General features: G+C 45.1%; 1 protein-coding gene across 2 annotated transcripts in view; it reads left to right on the top strand.

Moving 5' to 3' along the window:
• Positions 1–12,069, top strand: part of MPP1 (membrane palmitoylated protein 1) — a 110,068-nt gene that overhangs the window by 52,174 nt on the left and 45,825 nt on the right. For both annotated transcript variants that reach the window (XR_003942758.1, XM_030208939.1), the window contains exons 2-4: positions 2,711–2,854; positions 7,618–7,696; positions 8,200–8,285. Coding sequence is in view for 1 of the 2 variants with exons in the window: in XM_030208939.1 (XP_030064799.1) it covers positions 2,711–2,854; positions 7,618–7,696; positions 8,200–8,285 (309 nt within the window). In the remaining variant the exon portion in view is untranslated. The remainder of the gene's footprint in view (positions 1–2,710; positions 2,855–7,617; positions 7,697–8,199; positions 8,286–12,069) is intronic.

The raw sequence follows: 12,069 nt of genomic DNA, 5'->3' as shown, positions 1-12,069 counted from the left end.
ACTGAACATGGAGCATCCAAGGAAGATCTCCTTCCTTTGTTACAGGAAATACCGGGCTGTGAGAATGCTTGAGAGCATAATGTACAAGAATGGATGCAGGCAGACGAGCAAGAAGAGCTAACTGGCATTGATGTGATTACTCTGGTGAATGGGAGTGGAGATGATTGTGATGAAGACACCTTGAGTGAGGCTGAACCTAGAATTGTAAAAGTCAGTCTTAGTGAAGGCGTCAAGGCAATTGAGGTTGTGCTGGCACATGTGGAACAACAAGAGGAAATGACAGCTACTGATGTAACGTTATTGAGATGCTGGCGTGACCTTGCAGCAAGGAAGAGAAGTAAAATGGGAAAATGAACATTAATTTCAAATTTTACAAAACAATTTTATAATTTATGTTTACCAATTGCATTGCTACTAGATATACAGTACATACTCTTTCTGATTCTGTTTTTTACAGATCTGTATTGGTCTTATTTTACAATATGGTACAGTGATTACAGTATATTTTAGCACTCCAATCATGCTGAAGAATGTGCTATAGTGCTTTTAATAAAGAATTTTTGAAAATCAGGAACTCTGTGTCTTAGTTTATGCATTGTTTGAGAGGGTTCCAATTGTTTTCCATATTACCTGACTTTTCACTTATGCGACAGTGGACCAGTCCCGGTTACTTCAGATAACCGAGACTCTATTGTATGACCAAAATAATGCAGATAAACCGAGGCAGGATTAGAAGCAGACACAGCCTGGAGATGGACCAAAAGTTAAATAGAAACTGAATATTGCTGCTATCTATCTGAATGTGAACGCAGAAATAGCAATCCTAACCTTATACAGATAACTTATCTGTATACAGTTAGGACTGCATAATTGGTGGTCTCACTTATATAGGTATCTTGGCTTAAGATACACATAAGTTATCTCTGTATTTTGAGTATACCTTTATGCAGTTGCCATCTTGCTAAATTATTGACCCATGCTTTATTGTCAGCAAGCTCAGAAGGAAAGTAGCTTCAGGACCCATTAACTGTACCCTGATAGCTATTGTAATATCGAAAGAAGAGCAATACTCCAAAAAGGTGTGATACATCCTAATATGGGGTTGCTCCGGAAGAAGTGAGTTTACTTATAATTTGGTAGTGCACACATTATCTCAGGTACAAACTTATTGTAAGCCCTCTAGGGACAGAGAAATACTCTACCCAAATTAAACTCACCTTGAGGTACAACTGCAAAGATGTGAGCTACATCCAAAATCAATAAGAAAAAAACAAGGATAATTGTTCTGACATAAGTTGATCTTAGAATTGACATTTCCAATTTAAATTGCATGATGTGATAAGAGAGCCCACAAAAGGTTGCTAGACAACAGATAGATAGAAAGGATTGTGTTGGTTTCCTATCTTGCAAACTGACCTTGCTTTGCACTTACTGATTATGAAGTAATTAATTAAACAAGAAAACAATGAATGAAGAATGTTCACTGACCCTTCTACTCAGTGATCAGGAGCTAATGGCACAGTTAGGCTAATACTTAACCAAGAGCAGCTGGACTTGTTTGCTTTCCTTACCCCAGCTCAGTGGTAGGATGGGAAGCATCTTTTGAAATGTACCATTGTCCAATATACAAGAATAATGTTCTACCCTATCTCACGTAGTCTTGCTCTTTTCCATTTTCCATCCTCTTCATAACTACCTAAACGTCTAATGTTAATGATTGTTGCTTGGTCAGTGAAACTGAGGATTTCATACAAAGCACTCACTTTTGAATATATGTAGAAGAATTGGGGCAGATGGGGGAGTTTGGTGTTGGGCTACATAAAGGATTCTGTGTGTGTATGTACCTAAATTGGCTGAATATCTACTGGACAGACTAGATGGCCTGTTTGGTCTTTATCTGCTGCCATTTGCCATGTTATTGTATATGCTGTATTGTACTCATGCCATGTGGTTGCTGAGTTCTTTGGGGTCTGACCCATAGCTAGTGTTACCCGTATAATTCTGATTTATCATCTGGTACTAGTTCTGGGCTCCAGGGGACTGTCAGCATTGTCTGGACTGAGTTATCTGTTGAGTTCTCTGGGGTCTGGCTGGAAACTTAGACTTACAAAGTTACATAGTGCTTTGAAAATGAGCCCCTATGGTATCTGGCATCCTAGATTATGATATTAGCTGATAGATATCCAGGACTTTCCATTTACTCTTATTAGTATTATACATAACCTGTGGTTTTTTTTGGTGGGGGGGGGGGGTTAAAAATTAATTCTGGGTCAATTTTGTGTAGCTTTTCTATGGGTAAAACAACATTATCACTGCAGACAAGCAGGGGAAATGTAGGCATACTACTTGATGACATCATCTGACAGAGCCAGTGTATTGTGGCTGCAGTCCCCTGATGTCTACGAAAAACCCCGATTATGGGTAAGCAATTCCGTTTTACCTGCAGAAGTAGGCATCTATAAAATTGACTGTCAGTACATGTGTGCTTGTATGCATGTTTATGTGGAACAAATATAGACATTGCTGGGGCAGAAATTGGGTATTACAATGGCAACACATGTACAAGTTGTTATGCCAATAAAGTTTCTTGAATCTGGGTGCTTCCTAGTGTGGTTGCTTGGTGACAGTTATTTAATTTAAAAAATTGCTGTACATTCTAAAAAAATGTCCATCTTGTTGTTCCTCATCTTCTTCCATGTTAATCTGACAGGTTATTACACCTTCACCAGCTACTGTGAAAGAGGACTTTTACAGCAATGGATCTGCCACGTCAGGCAGTCCTAACTACACGAATGGCAGAGACATCCGCAAGATGCGATTTGTCCAGTTTGAGAGAGTCACAGAAGAACCAATGGTGAGCTGCAGAGAATTTGTAGATTTCCTGTGAATGCTAATGGCGGGATGCTGGGAGCGCTGTGATAATGTGATCGATACTGTTTGAGCCGTTTAACCCCAGTGTATTACTTTCCATTTAAATCATGCGACTGTGAATTTTTAGGGACTGATGTAGCGCATCATGGTCAATGATCTATGTAAAATGTGTGTTTTTGGTGCCCTACTATATCACTGTAAGCCCCTCTCTTGCTCCTTCCCACTAGCCTGTAGGTGTCACTGAAAGCCATGACAATTAATTGGTAAGGCAATGCCCGTGAACTCATCAGCATCAGTGAATGGATGAGGCACAAGGAATCGGCATACTTAAAGCAAGGAGATTGGGAAGGTTCATGAATATGGATATATGTGCATGTAGAGGTTGATAGGATTTGTGATGTTTTCCCTAACGTGTATGGGAGGATGCAGCATTATTTCCTTCCTTTCTCATGAGCCTTCTGCCCCTCCCCCCTTCAGAAAAAGATCTTTTCTGGTAATGTTTAAGTATCCAGGAATCACCAGACAGGACAGGAATGCATCAGACTATTATCAGTTAATAAGTAGGTTTGGGTTTAATAATAGTACATTATTTCTACATGACAGTAGCTGTTAGGAAATGGGAAAAAGCTGAAGTCAAGGAGCCTCTAGTATTCTTTCAGCCTAAGCAAAGAGGCTGCTGTGTCCTCTTTAATAAAGATTCTTACCAAAGAGAAAGTATAGACAGGAAGAGAGACCCTGGTGGTTTGTGCATATATGGGAAGTTCTGACATTCTGTGTTTTTTATTTATGTATTGGAATTTGTTAACTGCCTTTATAAAGAGATTCACCGAAGGCCGTGTACAATTTTTTTGTTTTGGTTAGGGGTAAAGATATGCATAAGAGTGGAGGAGTAGCCTAACAGTTAGAGCAGCAGACTGGGAATCAAAAGGGCCCAAGTTCAAATCCCATAATGACACTTTGTGATTTTGGGCAAGTCACATGGAGGGGAATAATCGAATGGGGACGGCCATCTATAAGGGCGGCCATCGCTAATGATGGCCCCGTTAAGCGGCATACCCAACTGTATTATCGAAACAAGATGGCCGGCCATCTTTCGTTTCGATAATATGGTCGGGGCCAGCCAAATCTCAACATTTGGGCCAGCGTTAGAGATGGCTGCCATTGGTTTTCGCCGATAATGGAAACTAATGGCAGCCATCTCAAACCTGGCCAAATCCAAGCCATTTGGTCATGGGAGGAGCCAGCATTTGTAGTGCACTGGTCCTCCTCACATGCCAGGATACCAACCGGGCATACCAACCGGGCACCCTAGAGGGCACTGCAGTGGACTTCACAAATTGCTCCCAGGTGCATAGCTCCCTTATCTTGGGTGCTGAACCCCCCAAAACCCACTACCCACAACTGTACAACACTACCATAGCCCTTAAAGGGTAACGGGGGGCACCTAGATGTGGGTACTGTGGGTTTTGGAGGGCTCACATTTACCACCACAAGTGTAGCAGGTGGGGGGGGGGGGCCTGGGTCCGCCTGCCTGAAGTGCACTGCAGTACCCACTAAAAACTGCTCCAGGGACCTGCATAGTGCTGTGATGGAGCTGGGTATGACATTTGAAGCTGGCATAGAGGCTGGCAAAAAAATGTTTATTAATTTGTTTTTGGGTGGGAGGGGGTTGGTGACCACTGGGGGAATAAAGGGAGGTGATCCCCAATTCCCTCCAGTGGTCATCTGGTCAGTTTGGGCACCTTTTCGAGGCTTGGTCGTGAACAAAAAGGGACCAAGTAAAGTCGGCCAAATGCTCGTCAGGGATGGCCTTCTTTTTTCCATTATCGGCCGAAGCTGGCCATCTCTTAACCACGCCCCTGTCCCGCCTTCGGTACACTGCCAACACGCCCCCTTGAACTTTGGCCGGCCCTGCGACGGAAAGCAGTTGAAGCCGGCCAAAATCAGCTTTTGATTATACCGATTTGGCCGGCCTTAGGAGAAGGCCGGCCATCTCCCGATTTGTGTCGGAAGATGGCCGCCCTTCTCCTTCAAAAATAAGCAGGTTAGGGGCCCTACGGTAAAAGGGGCCCAGTGGTGTCCTGAACACGTAGATTTGCAGCGCACTGAGGCCCCATTTACCGCAGCGGGGTTTTTGTGAAAAAAAGTAAATGGTTGTGCGGGAAGTATATACTTGCCGCGCAGCCATTTCCTGGGGGCTCCTGCACTAACCCAACAGTAACCAGGCAGTGATTACCGCCGGGTAGGCCCCTTAAGTAAAAATTAAATAATAATTTCTGGCACACTGCATTGACATGCAACAAAGCAGCGATAGCTCTACCGCCACTTTGTAAAAGGGCACCTAAACCCTCCATTCCTCAGGAGGAGGCAATGGCAAACCTGTCCTGTATCATTCCAAGAAAACCACAAGAGGGCACCCCTCATTGTGTGGTCACCAAGACACATTTGGATCTGGAGAGATGTGTACAAGCAAAAAAAAAAGTTTCACTTGTTTTCAAATTTTGGGGGCTATTTCTTGATTTTTGTGAAAAAAATGTTTTTTTGCTAGTTTGACACACTTTTTTTTAAAACTGTTAAATCAATTTTTCACATGGTACATTTTTTAAACACATGATAACCAAGGCCTTGACAATTTTTCACAAAATCTAGGATCCATCCCCAAAATTTAGGAACCAGCAGCGGACACCTCTCTTGCTTCTCCCTCTCCATTCTTCCCACATTGTTTCCAGTGAAGTTGGGGGGGGGGAGGAAGAGGGGATTGAAGGGGAACCCTTTCCAGATCAGCAATAGCTCTTTTAGAAACTAGCTTATTAAGGGCTCTTTTCCTATTTTGTGTCTGTGGGCAAAGAAATTCTAGTAAATCAGTTTATTACAGTGCCTCTGCAAATCACTGGCAAAAGCCAGTAGTCTCCCTTTCTAAAGCATGCTGTCAGCATAGATAGGTGAAACAAAGAGGCAATTGCCTCTGTTTCACATGTCAACAAAACCTGGGTCTCCACTAGTCTCTCTGGGCCAGATGCACTAAACTTTAACGAACAAGTTTTAAACCGTGACATGCATTAAAGGCCTTTTTCCGAGGACGGTAGCAGCAAACGAAAACGGAATGCAGATGAGCAAATTGTGTAGAAACCCTATTGAAATGAGATGCATCAAAGTTTACCACTTGCCCTAACGCTGGAAAACCACCGGAAAGCTAACGAGAGGTTGTACGTAGGTTACTTACATCAGACGGGGGCGGGCCCTGGTCAGGAAAGGAGAGACATCCTGAAGACTCGGCAGCGATCAGATGTTCTTGCCCGTGCAGCACCTTCACACAGAGGTGAGAGGCGGAGGGGGGCCCGGTGGAGGGGGGAAGCGGCGGCGACGACCTCAGGGGGGGCGGCGGGGCACGGGGCGGAGGATGGCGGAAGGCGGAGCTGTGGGAGAAAGAGTAGAGAGGAAGGGAGGGGGGTTGGGGCTGCTAAAATTTTGATTTTGCATGCAGGGGGAAGCGGGGAGCAGCGGGGACTGCGGCGGGGGGGGGGGCAAGGCCGTCCATACAGGACGCTCCTGCAACGTGTTTGAGTTTTCGGGTTTTTTTGTTGTTGTTGTTTTGACGTTTGTGGCATGCGCAGAGCAGCTAGCATAATGCTTGGCTGCTCTGTGCATGCTTTAGGGGCCGATTACCGACGGGGATTACACCAGTTTAATGCATTGTACTTTACAATACCGCACCGAAAATGTGCGACTTGTTTTTTTGGTGCATTCTTTGTTTTTTCAACTTCGTTAAGGACTTTTACGTTTTAGATTTTTTTACGTTTGGTTGATGCATCTGGGCCTCTGTTCTTCACACATGCCCCCCTCTCCATAGACTTCACCCAGTCTCTCACTCACACATACACCCCTCACCTCTCAAGCTGCCTTTGCAGAGGAAACAGCAAGCTTCCTAGCCCCTGCTGCAATTCAGCTCTTGTGTAAATTTGAACTGCACGGTACAGGTAATTGGGGCTGGTCTTGCAGTTTCAAGTCCCAGGAGACACCAGAGCTTCCTGTTCTGCGTGGCTCAAACTTACATAGAGAACTGAATGTGGTTTAGCGAGGTCCTATGGGTAGGAGTGATGCCCACTCACCACTCCTGATGTCACATCTCCTTTCTAAGAATGGTTGCCCACGACCTTTAAGTGCAGCCTCGTGGTACTAGGGGTCACGACAGTCATTGTGAGGAAGGAGTCATGATGCGCAGGACTGAGTAGGCATCGCTCCTGCCTGTAGGACCCCGGTAGACCACCAGAGAATGAAAAGGTAGGCCTGGGGGACCTTAAGGGGTGGGAGGGAATGGAAGGGCCTAGTCTCCGGTTTACTGACTTCAGGGGAGAGGGAGGTAGATCATGATCGGGGTAAAGGGGGGTGGTCACAAGAATCACCTAGGCCGCTACTGGACGTTAACTGAATATTAGCCTAGACTGGTGCTCGGATAGCTCTGCGGATACAGTTAGGACTGCCTTTTTGCTGTCCTAACTTTAGCCACTTAACCGGTTAACAGTGTGACTATTTCTGCTAACCTGTTAAGTACTGGCTCTGCCCACAGATCATCCCAACACTAACCAGACTGCAGCTGGTTAGAGCTGATATTCAGCAGCACTGCAGATACTGTAGGTAATTTAACTGGTTAAATTGCTTTGAATATCAGGCGGTGACTTTTCACACAGAGAGCATACACCAGAATGTAGCAGATTTAAATATACATGCACCAGTTTTCTCTTCTAGGGAATCACGCTGAAGCTGAATGAGAAGCAGAGTTGCATTGTGGGTAGGATTCTTCACGGTGGCATGATTCATAGACAAGGTAATTATGAGGGAATAGATGGACTGTGTCCCCCCCCCCCCCCCCCCCCCCTCTTAGGGTCTGACTTCTCCCTGTTTGCTTATCCATCTTATAGTGGAAAAAGGAGACTCCAGAACCTACTTTTAAGTGTTGTCCACATTGGCTAGCTTGAAGCACTCTGCCTCATAAGGTATCTAGATGTGTGGAACTGCATTGCATCACACGCTGTTGTGTCTTATAGGAACTGAAGGCACACTAGTGCACAGTAGATTAAAACAGCAGTTTAATGAAAAGTCAGTACCTGCTAAAAACCAGGATATGCCTAGCTGGAGCAGCATCACACCTAAAGATATACATTGGAGTTTGGTTCTTGTCTTTATTTTAAAAAAAAAGATATAACTAGGCATTTACTTTGCTTCAGTTGAAGAGTGCAGTACAAGATTTATTAATGTTGGATATATGAATAGATCTTGTATACCACCTAGAGCACTAAGTTGACAAGACAACTTACATCTCTTTGACAGGCTCCCTCCATGTAGGAGATGAAATACTGGAAATCAATGGTACAAACGTTGCCAGCCATACAGTAGACCAGCTCCAAAAGATGATGGTAAGTGCCTTTATAAAACCAATATGTACACAAGAGAACCTGCTGTTCTGTCTGTTTAGCTGGAAATTTAAGTTAAAGTCTTCCCTAATGCTTCCTGCTGGTGCATATAGTCTATATGAAAGTGTGCAGGTATTGTAAGACACAGCAGTGCATCAGGGTTTCAGATACCCCCCCCCTCCCCTTTTAACTATTCCCCTATAGTCCTAGACATTTTGACAATTAACGGCATGCCCAAGTGCTCTAAGGGAGTAGCTGATTGCAGGGAGAGTATTAGATGTTTCTTCTCCTTTGGCTCTACTCTTGCACTTTTCATCTACTTAATTCTAGATCTCTTCCCCCTAAAACTGATCAGATACATGGTGTCTTTCATCTCACCCCAACAGTGCTCTCTTTCTTACAGAGACCTGGCTGCAGGAGGGGGAGGACACTATCCTTGCCCAATGCCTTTCATCCCACTATTCAGCTCACTGTGTCCTGCGACCATCTTGAAAAAGGGGTGGGAGCATTGCTGTTCTTTTCCCATCCTCTGTTCCTTTCTCTTTAGTCACCTATGACTCTTCTACTAGTGCTGAAACTTTGTTATTGTGAATTTGTCTTCCCCCTCCCTCAATCTACAGCTTCCCCCTTGATATTCAGCTGGCGGCAGTCAGTGTTTTTTCAGCGCTAATTGTCGCTAGCTAAAATATCCCCAATACTTAATGCTGGGCCATGTCCAGGTACCAGCACTGAATATCGAGGGATAATTTTTGGCTGGCTGGGCACCGGCACTTATGCGGGCCTGGTTAATATTCAGCTGGGTTTGTATAAGAGTTAAGCGGCCCCGGCTGAAATATTGGGCCGAGCCCACATAACTTTTTTTTTTCCTTTAAAAAAAAAAAGCCCCCAAGCCCCCTTTCAACCCCCGCCAATGTCCTCCCCTTTCCTTTCCCCCTCCCCCCAGCTCATGTCAAGACCCCTCCGGAAGACCCACACCCCCCAGCCATGCAAGTAGACCCTACCTGTATTCCTGGTGGTCCTACGAGGTTGTTGGGAGAAGGAATGCAGCCCCCTCACTCCTGCCTCTTGCTGCGCCTTTCTAAAATGGCTGCCACAACCTCACACCAGTTTGCAGTACTTTGTGTAGTACCACGAGAGGTTGCGGCAGCCATTTTAGACTGGTGCTGCAAAGGGCAGGACCCAGGGAGCTGTGCTTCTGCCCCCAACAACCCCACTGGACCACCAGGTAGGGAGACAGGTAGTCGCGGGGGGAGGGGGCCTACTTGCATGCCTGGGGGGGCGGGGACCTTCGGGGGGGTCTTGATGCGGGGAGGGGAGAAGGAAAGAGGAGGACATTGGGGGGGACAAGAGGGGGCTTGGTTTTTTATTTTAAGGAAAAAGAAAAGTTAGGTGGGTGCTGGCCCGATATGTGGGTGCCAGCACTGAAGATTGCTGACACCCATATAACATGGGGCTCCTCCCTAGTGCCACCCCTGACCTGCCCACTTTTTAGTTGGGCGGTCTGAGGAGATATTCATTGGTACTCTCCGGTTAAGTGCCGCTGAATATCCCCACCAAATATTCGGTGGCAGAAAGCGATTTAAGCAGTCAGGAGAGGCTCAATATTGGCCCCTCCTTGTCTATCTTCCCCCATTTCTCACTACCTCTGGCCAAGATACCTTTATTTCCTTCTTTTCTGATATCTGTATGCGATTTTCTTATCTTGTTCTGTTGGGTGATTTCAGTTTCCACTTTGATAATTCTCTTCGCCCCTATAATAGGCGTCTGTAATCTTTTACGTGATTTGTTTTTTGTCCAACACATTTCTTTTCCCACCCATTCTGCAGGGCATACCCTTGACCTTGTACTCTCTCGCCACCCTGATTCTATGCAGTTTTCTTATCTTTCCTATACCTTCTGCTTTGGTCTGTTCGTACTCTACTCTCTTTCTTCTCAAGTCCAGACAACCCGTTTGCCAATCTCTCAAGGGATTTCTTTTCCCTCTTCTCTCCTCCTGCCTGACCCCTTTTACTCACTTTCCTAATGATTTTCTCTTTCCCCCCTTTCTTCTCAAGCATTGTTGTGCGACACCACCCTTTGGGATGTGGTCTCTCAGTCTGTCCCATCTCGCTTGGTGTCCTCTCAGGGACATCTGCAGCCCTGGTTTAGGGGTGATCTTTCTGGCCTACGAAGGCAGCTTCAGAAAGTTGAACATTTGTGGCGTAAATCTAAATCTCTGTCTGACCTCTGCTCTTATCGGTCTCTCTTGACTCGTTATCGGTCAAAGCTTAAGGATTCCCGACAATCCTTTTACACCAAACTTGTTGATGAGGTTGATTATCGCCCCAGGGTCTTTTTTCTTTAGTCTTTAAACTTTCAGCAATGACCCTGCTCTCCTCTTTTCCTCCAACTTTGACTGCCAATGATTTTACAGCGTTTGTAAAAAAAAAAAAAAATTTGCCTCTAAGATCTCTGGCCTACGCACCTCCTTCCCTTTTTCTTGCACCCGCGGATTCTTCTCTTTCTATCACTCTTCCACCCCCCCCCCCCCCAGTTCACCCAGTTCCCTCTGGAATGCTTTCTTTTACTTGGTCTCAATTCATACTCCCCTCACCTATTGGCTTTGACAAAATCCTGAATGTGGCCAAGAAAACAACTTGTTCTCGCGATCCTATTCCTTCAGGATGGTTATTGCTCCCATCCCATGGCCTTACCCCTCTTGCCCGTACTATGATTGTTAACAGTCTCAGTTCAGGAGTTATGTACCCTTGCTGGAAATGGGCAGTTGTTCGCCCTATACTTAAGAAATCTTCATTAGATCCCTCCTTAGTCTCTGTCATCCAGTGTCCAGTCTTCCTTTTCTCGCCAAACTTGTTGAGTGATGTGTTTTTCTTCAGCTCCACCACCATGTTGAAGCTTCTAATGTCCTCCACCCCTATTAGGCAGGTTTTTGGAAAAACCATTCTACAGAGACTGTGATCACGTCTTTACTCGATGTCTGTCACTCCTCCTTAGATTGTGGTCAAGCTCTTCTTGTGCCTCTGAATCTCTCAGCAGCTTGTGATCTAGTGAGTCATCTTCTTCTTCCCAGGCTTTCCTCTGTTGATCTTGCTGGTACATGTTTGAGCTGGTTCTCTTCTTTCTCGCTGATAGATTCTTTCAGGTTTCTTTAGCATCATCTAGCTCTTTTCCCACTCCCCTTCCATGTGGTGTTCCTCAGGGTTCTGTGTTTTCACCTTTGCTGTTTAATATCTTTCTCAGCCCCTCGGCAACTTTGATCCAAGAATCTTGTTTTCAGTGCAATATTTACGCTGATGATATTCTCCTAGTTTCCTCCCATGATCCATATAATCCAAAATTTTCTCCTCTTCAGGCTTGCCTTGAGAAGATTGATAGCTTTCTCAACATCACATGTCTCTTAACGTGCAAAAGACTATTGCCCTGTGGGTAACAGGCCACCTGTTTGGCCATCATATTGACCCTTTCTTGTGTGGTTCCCCCATCACACTTGTTGACCCTTTTAAATATTTGAGCGTAGTCTTCGACTCCACACTTTCTTTTCAGGCACAGATCTCTTTGGTTGTCATTTCTGTTTCTGCTCCCTGCGTCTTATCCGCTCTATCCACCCTTATTTGGACAATGTGAGTTGTGCTACTCCTACTTTATGTGCTGGTTGCCACAAAGCTAAAATACTGTAACATCATTTATCCTGGGCTTCCAGCCATTGCGTTGAAGAGATTTCTGTATTATTTGAACACCTCTGTCTGTATTCTGGCCCATGCCCATCGTTTTGATCATGTCACTCCCT

This window comes from Microcaecilia unicolor, chromosome 7, assembly GCF_901765095.1.
Source record: "Microcaecilia unicolor chromosome 7, aMicUni1.1, whole genome shotgun sequence".
In the NCBI taxonomy this organism is placed as follows: domain Eukaryota; kingdom Metazoa; phylum Chordata; class Amphibia; order Gymnophiona; family Siphonopidae; genus Microcaecilia; species Microcaecilia unicolor.
The sequence above is the reverse complement of the archived record's forward strand: the minus strand, read 5'-3'. Positions and strand labels throughout refer to the sequence as shown.